General features: G+C 41.6%; 1 protein-coding gene across 2 annotated transcripts in view; it reads left to right on the top strand.

Annotated features, from left to right (window-relative positions):
* SELENOT (selenoprotein T) overlaps positions 1-24,749 on the top strand; it is a 32,923-nt gene extending 8,174 nt beyond the window's left edge. Inside the window, exons 3-6 of one of the 2 annotated variants that reach the window (XM_005286918.5) lie at positions 419-545; positions 3,232-3,319; positions 6,169-6,321; positions 10,500-11,211. In XM_005286918.5, the coding sequence (XP_005286975.2) occupies positions 419-545; positions 3,232-3,319; positions 6,169-6,293 (340 nt within the window). In that variant the 3' untranslated portion in view covers positions 6,294-6,321; positions 10,500-11,211. Of the gene's footprint in view, positions 1-418; positions 546-3,231; positions 3,320-6,168; positions 6,322-10,499 lie in introns of those variants that run through there. The other variant, XM_065556900.1, reaches the window with a different exon arrangement.
* Positions 24,750-24,804: the final 55 nt, after the last annotated feature.

Here is a 24,804-nt window from a genome sequence, read left to right as displayed (position 1 = left end):
ACAGTTCAAGTGGATGTATTTGAGCTTGGGTCATTGAAGACATTCTTCTGAAATATGATAGAAGACTGAGTACATTTGCCAGTGTAAGATATTAGGCAAACTGTCAAATACAAATATCAGTTGTATTTATCCTTGTACTTTATTAAATATACTCCATCTTTAAAATGGCACCCAGATGGTATGCTATATCAAGTTTTTTTTTTTTTTTTTTTTTTTTTAATAAATGAAAAACATTCTAATTTTGCTCTTCTGGGTGATCTTAAAAGCTATATATTTTACAAATGGGTGTGGCATTACTTTCTATAAAATTTCTGGTTATACACTATGAAAATAATTCTAATTGGAGTGATTTCAACTCTAAAGTGGCCAAGTATTAACTAAAAATCTCCTTAGTGACTGTTGTCTTTCCTTTTGATAGACACATAGCATCCTTCCTGTCAGTCTTCAAACTAGTATTAATAGGCTTAATAATTGTCGGCAAGGATCCCTTCGCTTTCTTTGGCATGCAAGCTCCAAGTATCTGGCAGTGGGGCCAAGAAAATAAGGTACATCATTTCCTTTTCTTTAAAAGCAACTTTCTCGTGGTAGAGGCTGACTTTAGTGTGACTTGTATGGAAGTGCTTGGAAACTGTTGCAATATCTGTATTCAGCTTGTTTGTACACTACAGGTGTTTAAGATACAAATATCTAAAATCTTTATTGGGGCGTATCTACATTTACTTGACAAATGGAAGGATATTCTAATTGCTCTTAACAATGGTTAGGGCCCTACCAAATTCACGGCCATGAAAAATGTGTCACAGACTGTGAAATCTGGTCTTCTGTGTGCTTTTATCCCTTACTATACAGATTTCATAGGGGAGACCAGTGTTTCTGAAATTGAGGGCCCTGACCCAAAAGGGAATTGCAGGGGGGTCACAAGAATATTTTAGGGGGGTCGTGGAGTTGCCACCCTTACTTCTGCACTGCCTTCAAAGCTGGGTGGCTGGAGAACAGTGGCTGCTGACTGAGGGCTCAGCTCTGCAGGCAGCAGTGCAGAAGAAAGGGTGGCAATACCGTACCATGCCATCATTCTGTGCTGCTACTGCCGGTGGCTCTGCCTTCAGATCTCGGCTCCCAGCCAGCAGCCACTGCTCTCCAGCTGCTCTGCTCTGAAGGCAGCACCGCCACCAGCAGCAACATAGAAGTAAGAGTAGCAGTACCGTGGGGGCACCCCCCCCGATAACCTTGTGACTCCCCCTCCCCTCACACTCCTTTTTGGGTCAGGACCCCTACAATTTCAACCCCGTGAAATTTCAGATTTAAATAGGTGAAAACATGAAAATTACAATTTTAAAAATCCTATGACTATTGACCAAAATGGACCATGAATTTGGTAGGGCCCTATCAATGGTGCTTGGTTTTGTTGTCATAGATCCAGATTTGATTTCTGATCTTTTGCTTCCTAGACTGATGATATGGTAAAAGGAGCACCTAAAGATAAAGATGTAGTATTGACTGGTTACAAAGGGAGTCTTTACCAGTCAGTAAGGAGTAATTTTTACATAGTCACTGCAAGTAGAATCAGTTTTAAAATATATGGATTAATTTTTTTAAGGTGTTGCTCCTGTTTTTCCTTTAGCATTGACTCCTGGCTATTTGTTAGTTAGTTCTTATTAACACTTTTATTCATTTTTTAGAAAAGCGAGACCTCTATTTGAACTTCAGAATATTCTTTCTTCTTTTGTAGAAAATGCCCTGAATGCTTTAAGGGAAACTTCCATTACTGATTAGATGAATATCCCTCAGAATCAATCCTAAAATGACACTGTTCTTTTCATAATAGTTCTTTCTTAAACTGGCCGTTCTTGAAAGTGATTAACTCCAACTCTAAAGAGTCCCTCTAATTTAAAAAAAAAAAAAAAAAATTGAGCAACTTAATCTGTGTTCTACTTTAAGGGCAGCGCTTTAACGTGGCTTGTGTAGTCACGGTAGAGTGCAGGGAGAGAGCTCTCCCAATGCTCTGAAAAAACCACCTCCACAAGAGGTGTAGCTCCCAGCGCTGGTGCACTGTCTACCCTGGCGCTTTACAGCGCTGAAACTTGCTGGGCTCAGGGGTGTGTTTTTTCACACCCCTGAGCGAGAAAGTTGCAGTGCTATAAATTGTCAGTGTAGACAAGCCCTAAAGCTGTTGTAATTTGACACATCTTTAAATATTGAGTTAATTATGGTGCAGCAAACCTCAAACTTAACTATCTATGAAGTAGGTATGAATTAGCAGTCAGTTGAACATATGGAAATACTAGAATATTTAGAATCATAGAATATCAGGGTTGGAAGGGACCTCAGGCGGTCATCTAGTCCATCCCCCTGCTCAAAGCAGGACCAATTCCCAACTAAATAGAATCATTGATTGATTGACAAAACAAGTGGAACCAATACAATAGTGGATTCAGCTGTCCTGCACAATAGCCTGACCTTGGTAATGGCTTCACCAAGAAATTACTGGGTGTTTTATTGGTCTGAATATTTCTCATGTGCTAAGTCCATTGGTTCCTGGTTACCAGTGTGAACAGACTGGTGTTTAATACTTAATATGAAAAGTTAAAACTGTAAATAAATACACTAGCTATGACATCTCCCAATGCTGTGTTGCTGAAGATTGCATCATTTGATCCTTGGTGTATAATGCCAAAATAGAATTTAAAAGAATTGTGTGGAAGGAACAATGCTAGAAGGGTTTGCTTAAAAAAAAATTCAATCACTAACTTACACCACTACTGTTTTATCTATCAAAGGTATCGTATATTTAGGCACAGAATATTTGTTTCTGGCTACTCAGATTATTGTGAAGAACACTTCTATAAAACCTTTCACTGGTTTTTCGTGTAAACGCTGTTAAAATTGTACATCTACCTTCTGGCTCTGCAGAATGTGAATGATTTTCTTAAAGTGGGTACATCTTAGTTTATAGTACACTTGAAAATGAAACCTTAAGAATCAAGTGGTTCAATATTACTTCAATATTGAACTTCCAGAGTAGCAAGAAAATGTTTTACAAACTATTATTTAGATTAGGAAGCAAGGAAGATAATAAACAGCTATGTGACTTTAAACTTGTTTGAGAGAGTGCAAATGAACAGCTGAAAAGGTTTTGGTCACAGTTGAAAAGGTTTTAGTTTGTAAAGATGTAGCATGGTTCACAAGACCTCATTGTCTCTGAAATTCACATTAATTCTTTATTGGTTCTAGGTCTATGCTTGTATGATGGTTTTCTTCCTGAGCAATATGATTGAGAACCAGTGTATGTCAACAGGTGCATTTGAAATAACTTTGAATGGTGAGTTTTGAGTGTTTGAAGGAATTGCTTTGTGTACACTATACATTATGCTATATAATACAAGAATTCTCCAAGGCTACCAGCCTCTCCTGTCCCTCCTAAATGAAGTAATGATGGAGCAAATCAGATAAAGCAGTTGCCTGTGAAATTTGTGGATCTTAAATCTTTAACATATTGAATAACTACTGTCTGTAGGTTGTATAAGATGGTTCTTATTTGCCTGTCATCTTGAAGCTTACCTGGGGGAAACTCATTATTAAAAGTGAACTAAATGCTGCTTATAACTAAACATAAAGAAGAGAGATACTAGATTACTAACAAGACATACATGTCAACTTAAAACTGCGTATTTAAAAACACAATAATAAAAACTTAAGCTTTCCTTTAGTGGTGAGTCATTACTCTAAAATCCCCTTTGGGACTGGTGAGTGCTCTTTTCTTACACAAGCACTGTGTGATGAAACATAGGTGATACTGGTTAGCCAGGGAAGAAATGGGGAGGGAGTTGTCTGCTTTCTCTTCTGTGGGTTCATGTCTCTTCTCTTTGCAAATATGTCTCAAACCTGAGCTATTTCTGCTTCTGGATTCTCAGCAACTACTACTGGATTAATAGTGCCCATTTTCATCTGCAGCAGTCCTGGAGCTTGCAATCTTTCCTTTCTGATTTGGACCTCCAAATAATTATCTATTCCTTTCTATTGCATTAATCCAACCAGGAGGTGACATTCTACTGACAACTGCCATTGCAGACCTGCCACAAGCTTAATGCCGTGCAGAATTCAGTAGCCTGTTTCTTTTGTGGATCTGGCCACTATAATACACACGTAATGCCAAGGCTGTGAGATTTTATACTGGCTTCATAACTGCATCAGAATGAAGTTCATGGTTATTTGAGTGCACTGGAAAATTTCTACTTGAAACTGCTTGCATGTAATGTTGCATCATGATCGCTAAAATTGACTGTACTATTCCTGTCAGTTTTTGCATTAATACTGGTGGCAGAGCCTTCATGGGAAAGGATCTTCACCTTTGTTCAGTCAGGCTTTTGACTTATTACTATTAGGTGTGGGAGTGATCATTACTGATTTATATAGCCGATAAATTGTATTTTTAACTGTAAGGTGGCCAGGTGCTAATGTGATGAGTGCCATAAAAATAGTTGAGTGAGTAAATGAACAAAAACCTGCCAACACCAGAGCTGAAAGTTGTGTTTATCCTAAAATAGCTACTCCTGAGGGCGTTCTGCGCCAAAAAAAATTAAAATTCTCTTCATAATATTTTAAAATTCCGCAAGTTTTATTTGTCAATAAATAAATGCAGAGGCTCCAGCGTGGCAGTGGGGAGCACAGGCTACTGGCTACACAAACGTGGGAGATCACCCTGCAGCCCCCCCACCCCAGGACATGGACTCAGTGGTGAGGCTTCACCCATCCCTGACACAGCACAAGGCCTGTCCCTGTCCCAGAAACACCCTCTGTGCCGGGTGCACCAGGTGTGGGGCAGGTCGGCTCAACCAGGCAGGATCCATGTGTTGAGGGGCTCAGTGTGGAGGGATTAAGGTGTGGGGTGAGAGGATTCTGTGCGGAATAATCTGGGTGCAGGCAGCCCAGTGGGGGATCTACATGTGCGGGGGGGGGAATCTGGATGCACAGAGGCTTGGGGGGGGGGGGGTTCCAGGTGCAGGGGCAATGGGACTCTGCAGGGACTTCCAGGTGAAGGTTGTTGGGGCTCAGTGGATTGTCTGGGTGTGGAGGTCTCAGCGGGGGGTCTGGGTGCAGCTAGTTGGCGGTCAGTGGCGTGGGGTGGCTGAGGGTTGGAGTTTGAGTGCAGGGAGCTCAGTGGGTGGTGGTCTGGGTGCGGGGGTGGGGGTCTGGATGCAGGGGGGCTGCAGATGCAGGGGTTGAGAATCAGTGGGGTGGGGTTTGGGTATGGAGGGCTAGGGGGATTCTGGATGTACTGGGTGAGGTTTGGCAGGGGTGTCTGGTATGGGAGGTCCAGATGCACAGGGGTTGGGTGGATGGGGGGAGCAGCTCCCTGTACAGTGACCCCTCCCCCCACAGCTGAGGCGTGATGGGGGGCAGGAAGCAGGGGAGGATGCTGAGCTATTAGCAGCTGATCCCGGCTCAGGGTAGGAGCCACTGGCTGGGGCGTCCCCAGCCCTGCGGTGATTTACCTCTCCGCTGGGTGCTCTGGTATCTGCACTGCTAGGGAGTGGTGCTGACTGCTCTTGTAGCCTCCCTGTCAGAAAGTCATTTTTCTATGAGGAAGTAAAGAAATCTGCGGGGAACGTGAATTCTGCACACACGCAGTGGTGCAGAATTCCCCCAGGAGTAAATATCTGATGGCATTACTGACCACTAAAACTATTCAGGAAATGTGCGAAGTGTTACAGGATAAACAGCCTTCCGTCTTGCTCCTGGCAAGTACAAGCCTTTTCGTTCAACCTTAAACAGATTATAGGTGTACAGAAATGAGTTGAAAGTTGATCAGACCAACAAGATTTAAGCCTCAGCTATGGTTGAAAGACCCAAAAATCTAAATTGCACCCATGTCCAGGGGAGGGAGGGAATCTATTAGTAGCTGAGAACAGCAAGGGTATGGATATTTTTGACTTTGAATCCTTATGGTACCTTTTTAAGCAAGGAGCCTAGTGCTTACCCTTAATCATTTGGGATGCAGGGTGTTTACTTTTATTTTAATACGTCCAAAGGCTTGCAGCAATTCTTGTTCTAGATAAGTTCCTGAATATAAGACCAAACTGTTGCTAAATTTCCTGGCTCTTTATTAGATTACTACGGGTTTTCCTACTACTTCTAATTAATTGTGTGCATTTTCCTTTTTTGTGTTAGATGTTCCAGTGTGGTCTAAGCTGGAGTCTGGTCACCTTCCTTCCATGCAGCAGCTGGTCCAAATTCTTGATAATGAAATGAAACTCAATGTGCACATGGAGTCAATGCACCATCATCGATCATAGCCCCATCTAGCAGCACTGAAAACTTCTTGTAAGTGAGTGGGTAGTGGTGGGTGTGGTGGGTTTTTGTTTTGTTTTTGTGTGTGTGCTACAGTCACTAGCTACCTGATTAATTAACAGTGCAAAGGATTGTATGGTAAATGACTGTTCAAGCCAAAGATCCTATTGAGCAGAATAGTCAGGTCACTGTTCAGGAGTTTCCGATCCAAAAACTATTCAGGTGAGTTGTAATTTAGCATTTAAGTAGAGCTGTGAAGCGATTAAAAAATGAATCACATTTAATCATGCGATTAAATAGAATACCATTTATTTAAATATTTTTGGGTGTTTTCTACATTTTCAAATATATTGATTTCAATTATAACACATAATACAAAGTGTACAGTGCTCACTTTATATTTTTGGTTACAAATATTTGTGCTGTTTAAAAAAAAAAAAGTATATTTCAATTCACCTAATACAAGTACTGTTGTACAATCTCTTTGTCATGAAAGTTGAACTTACAAATGTAATCATGTATGAAAAAATAACTGCATTCAAAAATACAACCATGTAAAACTTGAGAGCTTACAAGTCCACTCAGTCCTATTTCTTCAGCCAATCGTTCAGACAAACAAGTTTGTTTACATTTGCAGGAGATAATGCTGCCTGCTTCTTGTTCACATCACCTGAAAGTGAGAACAGGTGTTCTCATGGCATTGTTGTAGCCAGCGTCGCAAGATATTTACATGCCAGATGAGCTAAAGATTCATATGTCCCTTCATACTTCAACCACCATTCATGCATCCATGCTGATGACAGGTTCTGCTCGATAACAATCTAAAGTAGTGCAGACCGACGCATGTTCATTTTCATCATCTGAGTCGGATGCCACTGGCAGAAGGTTGATTTTCATTTTTGGTGGTTTGGGTTCTGTAGTTTCAGCATTGGAGTACTGCTCTTTTAAAACTTCTGAACTCATGCTCCACACCTCATCTCTCTCAGATTTTGGATGGCACTTTGGACGGCACTTCAGATTGTTAAACCTTGGTACCTTCTTTGCGTTTTGTCAAATCTGCAGTGAAAGTGTTCTTAAAATGAACAACATGTGCTGAGTCATCATCTGAGACTACTATAACATGAGATATATGGCAGAATGTGGGTAAAATAGAGCCGGAAACATACAATTCTTCCCTACGGAGTTCAGTCACAAATTTAATTAACATGTTATTTTTTAATGAGCATCATCTGCGTGGAAACATGTCCTCTGAAATGGTGGCCAAAGTATGAAGGGGCATATGAATGTTTAGCATATCTGGCACGTAAATACCTTGCAATGGCAGCTACAAAAGTGCCATGCGAATGCCTGTTCTCACTTTCTGGTGACATTGTAAATAAGCAAGCAGCAGTATCTCCCGTAAAAGTAAACAATCTTGTTTGTCTTAGCGATTGGCTGAACATGAAGTAAGACTTAGTGGACTTGTACGTTTTTTTGCATCATTTTGTTAGTGCAGTTATGTAACAAAAAAACCCTTACATTTGTAAGTTGCACTTTCACGATAAAGAGATTGCACTACAGTACTTGTATGAAGTGAATTGAAAAATACTGTTTCTTTTATTGTTTTTGCAGTGTAAATATCTGAGCAGTGTACATTTTTATTCTGTGTTGTAACTGAAATCAATATATTTGAAAATGTAGAAAAACATCCAAAAATATTTAATACATTTTAGTTGGTATTCTGTTTAACACTGCGATTAATCGTGATTACTTTTTTTTTTTTTTTAGTTAATCGGTGTGAGTTAACTGCGATTAATGGACAGCCCTACATTTTAGTGTAATATAACTTTTACATAACACTTCATGATAAGATAAATCTTTAGCTTGCATTATGACAATAAGAAGGAAATTCTCCTATTTCTGTAACATGAACAGCTTTCTGTGATTGAACAAAAAACCCTTAGTTGATTCTACTATGCACAAAAAATCCTGTAAAATGAAGGAAATCACACACTCAGGAAATGTTGCCCTTTAAATGGACAATGATTTTCATGTCAGTCTATTACCAAAAGCTTTAGAGAGTACCTAGCACTCATTCTGTTTGGTGGTTGACCCAGGCCAACTCCATCTCCTCTTGCCATTGCACTGAGTGAATCCTGCCTAGGGTGACCTGATGTCCTGAAAAAATTGGGACTGTCCCGATATTTAGGTGTTTGTCCCGTGTCCCGACCAATATTTCGTGGCACTCCACCCTTTTTTTGTTTTGCTCCGCTGGCAACCCTCTACCTCCCCCCCCATATGTGTCCCGATATTTTCTTCCTCATATCTGGTCACCCTAATCCTGCCAGCCAGCCTGTTGATCAGATCATGGTGGAGATCAAACTTCAAAGGGATTGACACCTGTATTCTTTATATGAAGCCATTGATTTAGGATCTGCAAAACCACTTAAGCCTGATTTTAACCCATACTTATCCTTTAGCAAGCAACACAATAACCATCAGAGGAATACAGAATCTTAAAAAATATCATATCTTCCACATTGTTCAGAGACACATCTTAACCCTCTTATAATGTTTTGCATATTGGATATGTGCTGCAGGATTCTGGAAAATGTTTTCTCTCTTACTGCTGGCAACATAGATTGTAAAATTTCATTGTGGAATAGCCTAGAATTTTTTCTTTGAGTTGATTTAACATAACGAGATTCTAAATCTGATAATATAGTAAAACCTCCCAAGAACGACCACTCGTGGGGGGGTTAGCAAAAGTGGTTGCTTGTAAGAGGTGATGGCTCTTCAAAGGTTTGCACACCAACGCTAATCTGGTGATCCATGGTCTTTGCAAGTGGTCTCTCTTTAAAGATGGTCCCCAAGGGCTTGTCTACACTACAAAATTAGCTCGACTTAAGTTAGGTTGGCCTACAGCTACTGCAGTGATTAAATCCGCTGTAGTGTCAACACTACCTTCCTTCTGCCACTGGTGCATCTCCTCACCAGAAGTGCTTGCACCGACAGAAGTGGGGCATTCTGAGGCACTCACAGCTGGACTCCCCTCACACCAGGGTTGACCACCCTAACTGTGAGCCAGGCACTAGGCTCAATTTCACAGCAAGGAGCCTACCAGCCATGAAAATGACATTCTTGTCAGTTTAACGGTTGCTGCTCTTTCACATTTCCTCTCTGGGTCCAGCCTGGGAGGGGCTCACAGCTTGAGCCTCCTGGATGAGAGCTGGAGCCAGAGACCAAATGTGAAATAATAGCAGCCCTGAAACTGACAAAGAAATTTCAGGGCTGGTAGGCTCCATGCTGTAAAATTGGCTGCTGCTGGTTCTGTCAGCCCTTGGGAAGGGGAGGGTTCCCGCTGTGAATGTGTGCTGGGCTGGGGGCTCGGGTCTTCAGCCCTGGGGTATGGCGGGCGTGGGTTGACAGTTGGGAGCCCTGCCTCTGAGCTCAGGCTCCTTCATCACTGCCCCCCAATCCTTCACTGGGAGGTGGCAGCAGAGCTCCCAGATGTCAGCTAATAGGTGACGTAAGTAACGCAGTATCTACACAGACACTGTGTCACCTTAGCTACATTGACCTAAGCACTATGTTTCTCACAAAGGTGGAGTTATTAGGTCGATATAGTGGGTGACTTGCATCAGCAGGAGCACCATTGTAGTGTAGACTTACATAGGTCGATGTAAGCTATCTTGCATCAATCTAAGGCTGTCGTGTAGACCAGGCCGAAGGTAGGTTTTATTGTACTATACTGTTTCTGGCTATACACTTTTTCTTGTTCTTTAACTAGATTTTGGTTAAATGTCCCAATTAAAGGTCTTCCATAACTACCCTCTGGAGATGATTCTGCAGTAAGTTCCTCTGTTAGAAAGACTTTTCTGATTTTTCAGCCTTAATTTTTCCTTTCCTCAACTTAATCCCAGTACTCCTAGTTATATCCCCTGTACCTTCCTGTGTAGTTCCTTTCCCTTTTTAGTGTTTACATTTATCATATATTTGTGGACAATGTCCCCCTCACACCATTTTGTCACTTAACTGAATTATACACATGTATTTCTAATATTGGTTGAGTAGGCTCTGGAGTCACATAGGTTTTCTCCATAGTTCAGGATTGAAGATGTTCAGACTTGCAACAGTGTGTACAAGTGCATCATGAAAACAACTTGCCATTGTTTTTATTGTTTTGACCTAATTGTCCACTGATACAGTGTTTTTTCTCACTGTATTTTCAGCCATTAAGTGACACTTTCCCAAAGGCAGCGTGACTGAAACCTATGAAGGCCTGTACTGAAGACAGCAAGCTGTTAGTGCAGACTGGATGCACTCTTTTCAGTCATGTTGTACCTCCTGAAAAAACCTTAATGCAAGACATCTTTCAGTGCTGGCATGTTTCCAAATACTGCACAGTCATGGAGTGCAATAATTCTGTATAGTTTTTTTAAGAGTTAAGTCAACCAGTTCATAGCTAAACAATGCAGGCATTACTAACTGTAACTTTTGTTTTATATTCATGTGTCACACAATGGAAGATTGAGTTATCTTTTTTTCTTGGAAAAAGTTTGTCTAATCTGTTGTAATTTTATATGAATGTTCTTTTTGTAGATTAAAATGGAATTATAGGAATACTGATTTATTCCTAAACTGTTTTAAAGAGACAGTTTCCTATCAAACATCTCTAATTTGGTTATGTCAGGTTTGTATATTTTTCAAAATATATTGCAGAGTGAACAGTGCATTATAAATTATATGAACAAAGCTATATGCAGAGTAATTACCACTTTTGTGATTTCAGGAAAAACTAAAAGACCAACTGCTTCTCAAATTGTATTGGCCAGCTCAAGAGTTTTCCCTTGACCAGTCTATAGAATTGAAAAGCTGGGCCTTTATATGTCCTAAATATAAACTAAGCAAATTAATTTAAATAAAGAGTTTTCATTTACTGTGTGAAGTATTGGTGTACTTTTATTGCTTGTGAAAGTATGACCACGAAGAATAATCAAACTGGATTCTTCCAGTTAGAGCTGAAAACCAACCTAGAAGAAGTACACTTCACAGGAGCACTATTCATCTTGTATTGACTTGTTACTATTCCATCTCAGTGAATTCTCAAAGATACAAGACTGTTATCCAAATACATTTAACGTAGCCTTGGGAAGTTTGTACTGTAATATGGTTTTTTTTAATTGCTGAGTGCTATGTTTTCTTGACATTTTGTACATATGAGGCATATAGGAAAGGGGAGAGAGAATGCAGGGTCACAGTCGTCAGAAAAAGTTATTGGGCATATTGTAAGATACGGATTTCAGAAAACAGGTGCAGTTTAACAAAAAAGACATGCAATAGTTCTGATGTCGTATGGAAACGACCAGTGCAAAGGACTGTATGCCCAATCAAGAGTTCTGTGAATGCTGACAATGTGAATTCAGACTAGGTAAAGTTGCGGATGTTCTCAGTTAGATATAAGTGGATGATAAGCCAATTCCAAGGTTCTTTGGGTACCATGCTGAGGAGACAGGTAGCATTATAGCTATTGCAACATGACCACTTCTACCTGAAGTGAGTCCTGTGTTTTCTGTTTGCTTGTCTCAGGAGCCACTCCCTTCCTTAGCTGACAGTCTCAGTGACCACTGGATACCAGCACCTGCACTAGTTGCAGAATCCTGACTGAGGATGGGGTAGTGGCATATGGCCATGAATTCCAGTGCATAAAGTCCAGAGCAAGCAGTACATAAAAGACCAAGAAAGCTCTTAACAAGTGTTGGCTAGCTACATGGGAGACCTCTTCAAATGGTCATAACAGGTGTGGGGAGAAGGCTAGGAAGTGGGAGGAAGGTTTATTCAAATAGTGCTCTCCCCACATTCTGGAATGGAGTTCTTTTAGGAGGGAAATTTAGGGGTCAAGAGGCTCTCACTTTTTTGTGCTCAGTGCACTTCCTGAGAGAGATTTATCTAAGGGTTTTTTCCAGGTGACATTCTAGATCACCAGAGTTTGCCTTCAAGACTAGTCTACATATGGGGGCTGGCCTTTGGGATCTGGACCAAACATAACTGTAGATCCCTTTGAGCTTTGGGAAGACCCCAGATCACTTCATAGCTATAGAGAGTAATGCCCCAACCCTCCTTTTGATGGCTTTAGGGCCATTATTTCCTCCTTAGCTCAGTCACAGGAAGGCAGTTATCTCCAGTTAGGGTGACCAGATGTCCCGATTTTATAGGGACAGTCCTGATAGTTGGGGCTTTGTCTTATATTGGTGCCTATTACCCCTCCACCCCCGTCCCGATTTTTCAGTTGTTGTCTGGTCACCCTATCTCCAGTGCTGAGCTGTGTGTGAAACTACTGGCTACAAAGATGCAGAAGTTCAGTAATGTGCCTGGCCCTTGTCAAATCCCAATGTCCAGAATGGTCAAACTTGGGTGCTTAAAATTGGACATCTAACTCCCAGAGTGCTGAGCACCTGCTGGTCCTGTTGCCTTCATATGTTACCATAAGTCCTAGTGCTTCTTACACTATTTAATGTTTTGGCAGTCTGAATAGAAACAAAGTGAGTTCCATAATCAACTGAAGGCATGCTGGAGGCATCTGTCACCCTGAATAGGAATTACTGTAGGCCCTTTCTCAAAGATTTTTAGGTACTAATTTGAATGCAGTAACATCAAGACATTCCACCCAGCCATTCCTCAGTGAAACCACATGCATATATTTAAGCATACAATAACCTAAATTTGAAATTCTCCTTGCTTGCTGTTCAAAGGATAGCTATTTATTTTTGATCTGTTAACATGACCTCCCCATAGCATCCCATGTGCAACACAATTTCATGTGAAATAGATGAATCAAAATGTTTTCTAGTATCATTACTTACATACAGCCAAGTTAGGTGAAATTACTTGTTTTCTGTCTATGTATATGACTGTTTAGATGTGTTGCTAGGCTATGAATTTCCATATACTGTTATCAAGCAAAATATCCTACTGATATTTACCTAGCCTTCCCACTTTGATATTAAAATAATTGTTGATCTCTTTCCAAAGAGAATCTTAGAGCTCAGCAGTTCTTTCTTATCAGATCAAGACTATATACAATATGTTAGGTAAAGTGTATGGGTAACTATGCTGGTGTTCATTAAATATGCAAAGAGTATAACCTTCTTTTATTGGCTTTTGTTATGGAGAGACAGCTTTTCCATTGCCTCAATCCTGTATGTAATTCTGGGTCACAGGGTTCATCACATCTTGTTTTTATGATTTATACTGAAACCTATTAAACAGTAATTCTGTAGAATGTTTTTAATCAGAAAAAGATTGATTGCACACCCTCTTAAGAGCCAGTTGTACAGTGTTAATTGAATACTTAATAGTTTGTAGTACTTAATCAGGGTGACTTGTTTTACTCAGAAGATAGGCAGTTCTGTGAAACAGTTCTAAATTTTGATCATATATCTTCAGTTTTTGTGGTGGTTTTTGCAGGATTTTTCCCCATAAAGATCCTAATTATTTTCTGACAGAAACATGAACTCTCAATATAGTTTATCTATGCGTTATCCTAACATTGGAACTACAGTTTTAGTTCATCTTTCATGTGAAACCGGCTATTCTGACGTAACGTTTCTCCGAAATGTTCCATTTTATAGGATCTAATTTTTAGTTCTCTTAGAAATCTTTATCCGTTATCATGAACCCACATGCAAAGTGTGTGTAGAATTCTAATAGCAGTATAAGAGGCAAATTCTAATTTGGTAACATTTTTACTCAGTGTTCACTTAGCACAAGTGTAAATGATACAGAATGCTATATAGTGGCGAATCAGGCCCATTTATTCTAATGTTATGTGGATGTAGCTCCCCTGACTGTTATGGGAGTTACTCTGGGTTTATACCAGTATGAATGATATCAGAAGCTGGCACTTCTTGTGTAAGCTGCTTGAGGTACAGATTGAGTCTCATTCTCATCTCACAATGGTGTAAATCAGGAGTAAATCCACTAAAGTCAAAGTTGCAGTGGTGTGAGTGGAATCTTTTTCTGACTCTGAAACACAAAGGCCCAGATTTTCAAAGGTATTTACATGAACCTTTTCCAATTCCAATATATATATGGGGCTACCACATTTGCATGCAGTATTCAAGATGTGGGTGTACCATGGATTTAGATAGAGGTAGTATGATATTTTCTGTTTCTGTTTTATTATCTATCCCTTTCTTAATGATTCTCAACATTCTGTTCGCTTTTTTGACTGCCATTGTGGAATTATCCACAATGATTTCCAAGATCTTTTTCTTGAGTGGTAACAGCTAATTTAGACCCCATCATTTTATATGTATAGTTGGGATTATGTTTTCTAATGTGCATTACTTTGCATTTATCAACACTGAATTTCATCTGCCATTTTGTTACCCAGTTTTGAGTGATCCTTTTGCAGCTCTTCACAGTCTGCCTGGGACTTACAAAACAACTCAAGATAGTTTACTGCAAATTTTGCCACCTCACTGTTTACCCGTTTTTCCAGATCATTTATGAATATGTTCATCATTGTACAGTGTTCCATATTCATAAATGATCTGGAAAAACGGGTAAACAGTGAGGTGGCAAAATTTGCAGTAAACTATCTTGAGTTGTTTTGTAAGTCCCAGTACAGACCCCTGAGGGACACCACTATTTACCTCTCTCCATTTTGAAAACTGACCATTTATTCCTACACTGTTTCCTTTCTTTTAACCAGTTACCAGTCCATGAGAGGACCTTCCCTCTCATCCCATGACAGCTTACTTTACTTAAGAGTCTTTGGTGATGGACCTTGTCAAAGGCTTTCTGAAAAGCCTTTTGTGCCTTTAAATACATTTCCATCCCAATTCTTACCTGTGCCTGGTTTTTGCCCAAATCATGGGAGCGATAATCGCCCGAGGGAGTAAGTGACTGAGATAGATTATGTGATTGGAGTCTGATCACCGGGCCTGGTGTGAAAGCAATTACCTCAGAGAGGAGAGATTGGGGGTGAGAGAAGACCTGAGGCCTGACTTGGCTCTGTAGGGTGACCTGGGCAAAAGACTAGTGTAAAGTGGTTAGGGAGAAGGCCTCAATATAGATTCCCACCCCCACGGGGGTGGGAGGGTGGCAGAGTGTTACCCTGTGAAACAGGAAGCCACAGATTTTGAGAAGAAGGTTGGCAGCCCTTAAGAGTTTAGGGTCCCAGAGCTGCAATCTGTAACAGAGGGAGGACTATAATGCCATTTTGAGGGTTGGTGTGGAACCCCTGTAACTCAGAGGAGAAGGGGTTATGATGCTAGCACTGAGGAATAAAAGAACAAGGGTCTGTCTAACCTGGGAAAGGCCAAGCAACTGTTTAGCCTGGTGGAAGCAATTGGTGAAGCCACAGAGATAGTTCTGTGGCCTGAGGAGGGTAAAGGATGTATTTTGCTTTTGGGACTCTTATTACCCTGAAAATGGGGGATTTTTGCTGTAGCTAAAGTACTAAAATTACCCAACCACCAAGAGAAGGAGGAACTGTGAGTGGATGCATCCTGATGCTGTATCAGGTAAGCCACTTCTACTGCTTTTAGTATGTGATGGTGCTGTATGGATTACATGGTAGATAAATATTTGACTCAGATTCATATCTCAATTAAACTGCTGAAAATTTGGATTTACTTCCATTACTTCAGTAGTTTCTCCTGATTTACATCATTGCAAATGAATCCAAATCAGACCCTTTATCTTAGTTTATTGAACATGAACAATACTCTTAGTATTGCTTTTCCATGGTTAAACTATTTTCTCAAGATAGATAAAAGCTTTAGTCCCTAAAAGGTTGCTAAATGTTGTATGTGAACTGCCTAGCTAAAATGGAATGGTACAAATCCCTTTAAAACGATGTTTGCAAAGCTATTAGTGGCGCTCTCATACTGGTCATTAACAAGAGGCTGAAAGTAATATCTTACTTGGATTGGTTGACTTAGAATCAAAATCTGTAATAAATGCGAGCTAAATGATTATAGAATGTTTGTCAAGAGGCTAAGTTGATGAATTATTGGATTTATTTTTAGGTGAACCAGTTCACTCTGTGAAGGTGAGGTACAGGCATACAGAAGTGAAAATGACTATATATAAAATGATTTCTAATCCATAACAAGATAGGAACCTCATATACCTCATTTGACAAGTGCAAACTGTTCTTCAGTAAATGAGGCCACAACCTTAATGAACACCACAAATAATCAACTCTACCAAATTGCTAATAGTCCTTCAACCAGCCATGGGAGCACACCTGTACTTGTCCCCTGCCCTATTATAAATGAATACTCCCCATTTTCTTCTCCTAGTCTCTACCATATTTAGAAACTTCCACATGTGGTTATTGCTTCAGTGCATGGATATGCGCAAACAGCTTGATACTGCTTCGAATGCCCCCTGCAAAGATTAAAGATACCTTCACCTAATGTCACAGATGTATGGTAGCTAGATAGTCATAGGACTGGGTCCAGTTCCTTCCCATGCTCTATCTCTTGCCCCTGCTGTTCTTGTAATTAAGCCCTCTGGTATCTAGACCAAAGTCCATCTGTGATCCATGATTGCTGCCAGCTACATCAACCAGAGTGAAAACCAGACCCCTCTGAGGTTGGGCACACACAGGATCAGAGGTGTAGCTTGGGCAAGTTCCGGCAGATGGGGAAGTTGTATCCCTTCTTTCACCAATTCCATCTCCCTCAGGGATCTTTCCTGCCACCCAATTCTGCACATGTACTTTAACCAGAGTATCTCATGCAGAGGGGAAGGAAGGAAAGGAAGGTTTTCACACAGGTTTCATTCAGGCACATATGTCCTCATCCATCACTTTCTTCCCTTACATGGCCAGACTGCAGACCAGACTCCAGTATTACAAAATACTAGTTTATGTAAGAACCAAACAGGAATGCTTCTAATTTCTGGGGACAGATAGCAGGAACCATCCTTTTGTTCTGTATTTGTACAGCATCTAGAACTATGGAATCCTGGTCCATGACATGGGCTCCTAGGCACTACAGTAATACAAATACTACATCATAATACTCTCAGCTGTTCTAATCCTAGCTTAATGCATGATGCTGTGATAGCAATGCAGATCTGAAACCAATGATTTAGGCAATGAGAGTCCTAGGAAGAGAGGTGCTGTGGCTGATTAATTTACTGGGCCAGAGGAAGCATAGCAATTTGGGGCTCAATAAAAATGTGGATCTTTTCCTGTACAAAAAGAAAACAAGGTTTGGTTAACTATGGGATGACCCAGAGCATCCTGCAGCCACATTTCTTGTCCTGAATTCTGAAGGTGAATCGAAATACTGTGAATTTGGAGTGTTCAAGTGTGTGGACCAGAGTCAGGAAAGCTGTAAACAAAACCAGCTGCCAGGGTTATGCAGTACATGTGCTGACAATGTTTGCTTGAGCCATGGGGCAAAAGGGTTTCTGTAAATGGTACATGTGTTGCAGGTGTGACATGGTATCAGCCATATGGCCCATTCCTTGTGTCAGGCCAAAATGCCATATGTTTTCAAGGAGATTTCAAAATGCTTTTATATCTTAACTTCACTGGAGGGGATATTTGTTTAATTTCCTCCTCTTCTGAGTTATTTCCCTATAAATAAGGTCATTTTCTGTAATTTCACTATGCAAAAACATCTTATCAGAGAAAATGAGGACAATTTGGCTTCGGTTCATTGGTTTTATAGTTAATATACATAATTTTAGTGCAGGCGATACATAATGCTGTTTCCTTGCTTGCATCTATATATAACCATGACTATTCATATGTTAGTTCTGATTTAGTTAGGGGATAAATCACCAGATGTGGTGTGCTGGTGATAGTTGTGATAGGTATTTATCACCTCATTCCACTATTTATCCTGTTCTTTTAATCACTGCTCCTGCACTCTGGCTACCAACTCTTCTCCCCTAGCAATGATTTTACCAATCAGCCCCTCTGAGCAGGTGTCACAGAAATGCTTTCTCTTCCCCTCCAGTTGTGGAATTCCCCTCTCACAAATGACAGGTGCCTGATAGCGAGGGTGGGCACTACTCAGGCTTGTGCCTATGACGGGTTTAATGCCCAATACCTCATGACCCTGGACTAGAAATGTGAACTTTGTGTTTAAAGCGAGACTCGGCATTGTCTTCTAGCACTAGAAGGTACCAACATATCAAACTCTGAAATCATGACACTTGAATGTACAGAGAAGATATATTAGGTCACTTTTAGAGGCTTTCTTTCCTCCTGCCACCTGTAGGAATCTTCAGTCCTGAGTTAGCCACCTAGGCTCCTCATACAACATGGGGGGAGAGTGAGAAAGGGATCCTCAGATGCCAGCAAGCCAAGTGGGGAACTGCCAAAGCGAGCCAGGAGCTAAATGCCAAGGAGAGGGGAATTAAATTAATGGAGATATCCTATCTCCTAGAACTGGAAGGGACGTTGAAAGGTCATTGAGTCCAGTCCCCTGCCTTCACTAGCAATTGGAGCCTAAGCGCCTAACCTAGTGCACCTGCCTGATACCCTCTGCTCAAGATCCTTAGCTGTAAACCCTCTCCTGGAATTAGGCACCTAAGCTAGGTCAGACACTTTAGATAGCACATGTCCTAGCAGTTGAAATAGTCTATCTCCTGATCCCACTCAATACCTTTCTCATGCTTGCCCTACATTTTCCTGTGCCTACTGTGGGCTTTTGTGCGAGTGCTGGACTGTCCCTGTGATGGGTTGGACCCCCTGGGATGTCACCTGGTGGGCTGGGATGCCACTGAGGCAGACTATTCGGCCAGCCTGGGCCCCCTTTTACCTGGTCTTGCTGGGCTAGGCTCCCTGGCCTTTTCCAGCCAAGCACACAGGCACGGCCACACCCAGCTGCACAGAGACAGAGATCCGCTCTGACGAGGCTCAGCTTAAGGGGCCTGCCACAGCACCCAGATGTCATCCGTTCCCCCACACACACACTTGGAGTACAAACCCAAAATTATATGAAATTCGCCTCTTCCGTCAATGTGGAGGAGGAGAGTATGCACAACTTCTTGCCCTCTCTCCCCCTCCCCCCAGTTAGAAATCATATAAACTGGGTTATATTGTAAACCAGAAATAAATTTATTAACTATAACAGGAGTATTTTAAGTAGTTAAGGAGGTAGCAGACAAAACAAGGCAGATTACTAAGAAAATAGAGCACACAAACTAAGCTTAATACATTCAAGAAACTGGTTACATGCAAGTTCTCATCCTAAATGTGGTTCTAATAATCTTCTTCACAGGCCAGATGCCCTTCCAGCCTGGGTCCAGTTCTTTAGAATCATAGAATATCCGGGTTGGAAGAGACCTCAGGCGGTCATCTAGTCTAATCCCCTGCTCAAAGCAGGACCAACACCAACTAAATCATCCCAGCCAGGGCTTTGTCAAGCCGGGCCTTAAAAACCTCTAAGGATGGAGATTCCACCACCTCCCTAGGTAACCCATTCCAGTGCTTCACCACCCCTCATAGTGAAGGTCTTAGTTGTTTCCAGCAGTCATCTTGGGTGGAGTAACAGGGAAGAACTGATGACCTGAATTACCTCACTCCCCACCCTTAAATAGGATTTGCATAAGGCGGGAGCCCTTTGTTTCCTAGTCTGACACACACACACCCAGCTTCTTGTGGAAAAGTATGGAATTCAAGATGGGTTCCGGTATCAGGTGACATGGTCACATGCCTCTGTAGGGTATCTGTAACCATTCTTCACAGGCTGACCCACAGGTTCATGGGGAGACTAAGCCCTTTTACAGTCCATTGTCTCGTGCTGACGGGTCATCAGCACTGCTTTTCACTGTTGTACCTGACGTGTTAGCAGGGGACGTCACCCAAAGTAACACATTTGAAATACAGATACATAATCAATATTCCTAATTTCAGATACAGAAATGATACATGCATACAAATTGGATAATCGCATTCAGTAAATCATAACCTTTCCAATGATACCTCACATGAGCCATCTTGCATAAAATATCTGTTATGTCATACTTGTATCATAAGCATATTTTCATAAAGAATATGGAATGACATGTCACACTCCCCATTGGTGGTCTGCATCCAGGCCTTTGGGTATGGGGTCTGACAGATCTCTGTGCTCTGAGCACGCCTAAAGGATAGGGCCTGTGGGTAGGTGAGATAAGTGTTCCCCATCCTAATTTGAAAAGTCTGCTTTGGGGCCTCCATGGTTTCCACTTGAACTAGGGCTTCGTGCTGCCCATCAGCTGTGGGGTGGGATTAGGGGCATGTGGGGCATTAGGACTTTCATGGCTTTGTGAATGGCGATCAGCAGAAACCTAGGTGCCTGGAGTCCTATTGGGTTAGGTGTCAGCAAAAATGTCAATGGCACCTAAATGGTGAAGTCAAGAGTCCTAGTGTATGGTAGTGCGGCCTCGCTGATCGATCACTGGCCTGGGCCTCAGGAGACTTAAGTTCTAGTCCTGGCTCTGCCACTGGCCTGTTGGGTGGCCTTGAGGGTCTCTTCCCCTCTTTGTGCCTCAGTTTCCCCATCAGTAAAATGATGATGATATTGATCTCCTTTGTAAAGCACTTTGAGATCTAGTGATGAGTTAGGTATTATTATTATTATTAGTGATTAGTCGCATCACTAGATAACACTTTCCTGTTACTTGGCTAAAATTAGCCTGCTATATAAAGGTGAATTATTTTACACGGAAGCTTCTTTTTATCATTCCAGTCAGCGTTACATACAAGATCTGAAACAACAATATGCTGGGCTGGGCGCTTCTTCCTGGTGCTGGGCTGCTGAGTCCTTGGTGTTTTAGCTGGGATTTTTGTGCTGTGTCTTGATTTAGAAGCACTGTGTTTACTGTTCATTGGTTGCCATAGTTCCAAGAGTTTCTCACAGTCAATAGAAGAGAGATTTCTGAGAAAGCCATTTAACTGATAACCTTAGTCTGGTGCTTGGCACATAGCACTCACTGACCATATTTTGTGATTCTCTGTAGTAACTGAGATACATTTCCCTCTCTGGAACAAATCCTGGTCTCTCTATTATTAGCACTATGTGTTTAACAATAGCAGTTATACATGGGGGATCATTTCCCGTGTGGGTCAGGAGACTCTTCTTAGTTTGCACTTATTCTAGACACCTGTCAGGGGTTATAATTTATCTTTGCTTTATTTGATAAAGACCTTTCTTATCTTTCTGCGTCAAAGACACATACAGGAACTGATTGAACAAGCAAACATCCCCAATCACTTTCTCTTCCCACCCCATTGAGTTTATTTTGCCAGTAGCCTCCTGCTGCCAGCAGCTGAGGACTTTGGATTTTTTTTCATCTCCCAGCACATCTCTGTGGGCAAAGAGAAAAATCTAAAAGGTCTGGAAACTGCAGCAGACTGATGGCGGCTTGAAGAACAGAGTATGGACATTCGAAGAGAACAACCTATCTCTTGAAGAATCAGCCAAGAGTTAAAGGCACCAGGTCTTAATTTTTTTCTGCTGAAACCCCAGAAAGCATTGGGTCCTGCTCTTTCAGTCCAGACTTCAGCTGCACATTTCCTTCCAGCTTGGCTTTCTCTGTGGTGGAGTCAGTGTAGACTGTGAAGTCAGTTACACCTCTTGGAGCCAATGTGTCTCCCATCCTTATCTCCTAAGGAAGATGAGCCACTTCTTGTATGCAGTGTTACATTTTCTCCTGGGCTTCTTCATCCCCTCAGCCAACCTGCTGGTAATTGTGGTTGTCTACAAACTAATGAAGAAGAAGCAGGGCAGAAGCTACATCTTCATCCTTAACCTGGCTGCTGCAGACCTGCTGGTGGGAGTGATGTGCATTGCAGAGGCACTGGATGATATCCTGGATGGAGACTTTGACAAGAATTTATCCTTTTGTCTCTTGCGGATCTGCATGAGCATGACACCTTGCATTGGCTCCATTCTCACCTTGCTCTTGATTTCCCTGGATAGATACTTGGCAGTGAAGCTTCCCCTTTATTATCCTACCCTCTTGAACAAAAAACCCATCATCTTCTCTCTTGCCATTCTGTGGGCCGTCTCCATTTTGTTTGGGCACATGCCTTTGATTTCTCCCTCCCTGCAGCAAAGCAACTACACAGGCTACTGTGGGCTCCTGTATGCAGCCAAGAGTGACTACCTGTATGTGACCTGCTTTGGGATCTTCATCCCTTCCTTGTTGGTCATGATCTGCCTGCACATCTCAGTCGGGAGGATTGCCTACTCACAGCACAAGCGAATCTGGCGCACCTGCCTGCAAACAGAACCCCTCACCGCTCACCTCCGCCATTTCAAGGCACTGCGGACAGTACTTATAATGATTGTCGGCTTCACCATCTGCTGGGGACCTTATTACCTGGCAGGCTTTGTGCAAGCTACTTGTGACTCCTGCAACCTGGCTGACCCGATAACGGATGTCTTATTCCTGCTGGGAGAAATCAACTCCCTCATCAACCCCCTCATCTATGCTCTGTACTGCAAAGATATAAGAAGCCAGCTGCCCAAACTGATGTGCAAGAAGAAAGGCCAAGTAAAGCCTCTGGCTGTGGTTCACTTTAATATCCAAGCCCTTGATGGTTTATCCAATGGGGAGGCTAAGAGACCCGATTTATCTGAGGTTCAAGTCCCCAATACTACTTTCTTCAACAGTTCTAGTCACTGCAAAATCGTCTTCTCAGTGTCATGATCCAAAGCAGAAGAGCAGCTCTGCATGAACCACCAGTGAAGTGGAATGTGAGACTGACAGTTTTCTAGCATAACAATCAACCAACCACCTGGACTTGGAGCACGTTGACTGGTATCCAGATTTACTACTTTCCCTTTTGTCCTCCTCTGTGTAAAAGGTAGCTGAGCTGGCTGGTGGGGAAAAAAAAATCAAAACTTTGTCAAAAAATGGAGGGGGTATTGGTGTTTTAAAATAGCCTGTAACAGTTCTGTTTGGACAACTAAACTCTGCAATATTTTACCACCAGTATTATAAACCTCAACATGCCCTGAACCACTGTCCACTCTTGCTCAGACCTGGGTAAATCAGGAGTAACTCCTTTTTGAAGTTATGTATTCATCAGGAGCAGTTACGCATAGGATCATTTCCTGTGTGGGCCAGAGAGACTCTATTTGCACTTCTTTAGAAACCCAGTGGCAGCAGGTTATTACTTTATCTTTACTTTGTTTGGTGAAGTCCTTTCGTATCTTCCTGTGCCAGCCACATTCTGTGAATGAGTGAACCTGTCATCCTACCCAGCTGTTGTCTGTTACCAAGTTAAAATGAGGTCAGGCTCTGTATCAAAATATATTGTGCAGTAGGTAAACACAATTCTGCTTTACCATATGTAAATATATTTTCCTGAGCTTTTAAAATATAGCGGTGGTCAGAGGGCAGTGGCCAAAAGTTGCGGCCACCTATCTAGTGACTGGCTGATGGTTTATGTGGCTTCAGCCACATAGTGCTCAGTGGATTGGTGGTCCATATCACACATGCCACCATAAAGAACACCATTTGGCAATCTTAGCAGTGGGGGCAAGGATCAGGTGGGTATGGAGCGTGAACCATCCCTATAAGAAATCCCTCCTAGTTAGGGGTAGGAATGCACTTGAAGGACAAAATGGGAAAGCCTGCACTGTTGCTACTGGTGTGCAGAGAATGTGGTTAAGGCACTGGATTGGAACTTGGGAGAGCTGAATTCAGTTCCTTGCTCTTTCACTGACATTTTGTGTATGAGAGATCTTGGTCAAGTCACTTAGTCTCTCTGTGCCTCGTTCCCCAGCTGTAAAATGGGGATATTAATGCTTCCCTTCTGCATGCCGGTGATAGGGGTGTGAAGATAAGTCCATAAAATCCTTGTGTGGGCTCAGCTGCTACAGTGAAGAGGGCACAAAACAAACAAGACATCTAGCCCCTGCCCAACTTTTCTCTTTTTAACACAAGGTGAGTGTAATTCCTACTCAATACAGCACATGAGCTCTGTCAGGAACAGTTATGTGCTCCTCTCTATTAGTACTGGTGTTAACTAGTCACAACCTTAAACATACACTGTATTGTTTGCACACATCCTTCTAGTGGTGATTTAACATTAAATATACTATTTATTCTTGTATAGGCTACACACACACTGGAATTTTACATTTCTGAAAATGATTAAAAACAATATTTTTGTAGTTGGGGGGTTCTTTTTTTAAATACAGGTCAAATGGTTCTACTCTCAACCACTATGAGCAAAGGCAGCATCTCTGACTCATGCCCGAATAGTGCATGTTTTGACACAGTTAACATAAATCAGTGCATTCCGAAGGGCATCATTCCACTACCACTTACCACTAGGTATAATTCATGAATAATCACACTCATCTTAGTGGGACTACTAAAGGTAGAAAGCACAGTCTTTGGTGGCAGGTGGGTTACTGGCCTCCTGGATAGGTTTTGAAGTAAGAGAAGGAAAAAAGAGCTGTCCTTAAATTCAACCTACTGTATATGATTCCTTTAAGCTACTTTTTTAAAATGAGTATAAACAATGCAATTCTTCAGTACACACACAGCTGCAAATATTCC

The sequence above is a fragment of the Chrysemys picta genome, chromosome 9 (genome assembly GCF_011386835.1).
Source record: "Chrysemys picta bellii isolate R12L10 chromosome 9, ASM1138683v2, whole genome shotgun sequence".
Taxonomy (NCBI): domain Eukaryota; kingdom Metazoa; phylum Chordata; order Testudines; family Emydidae; genus Chrysemys; species Chrysemys picta.
This window is presented reverse-complemented; position numbering and strand designations above follow the sequence as displayed.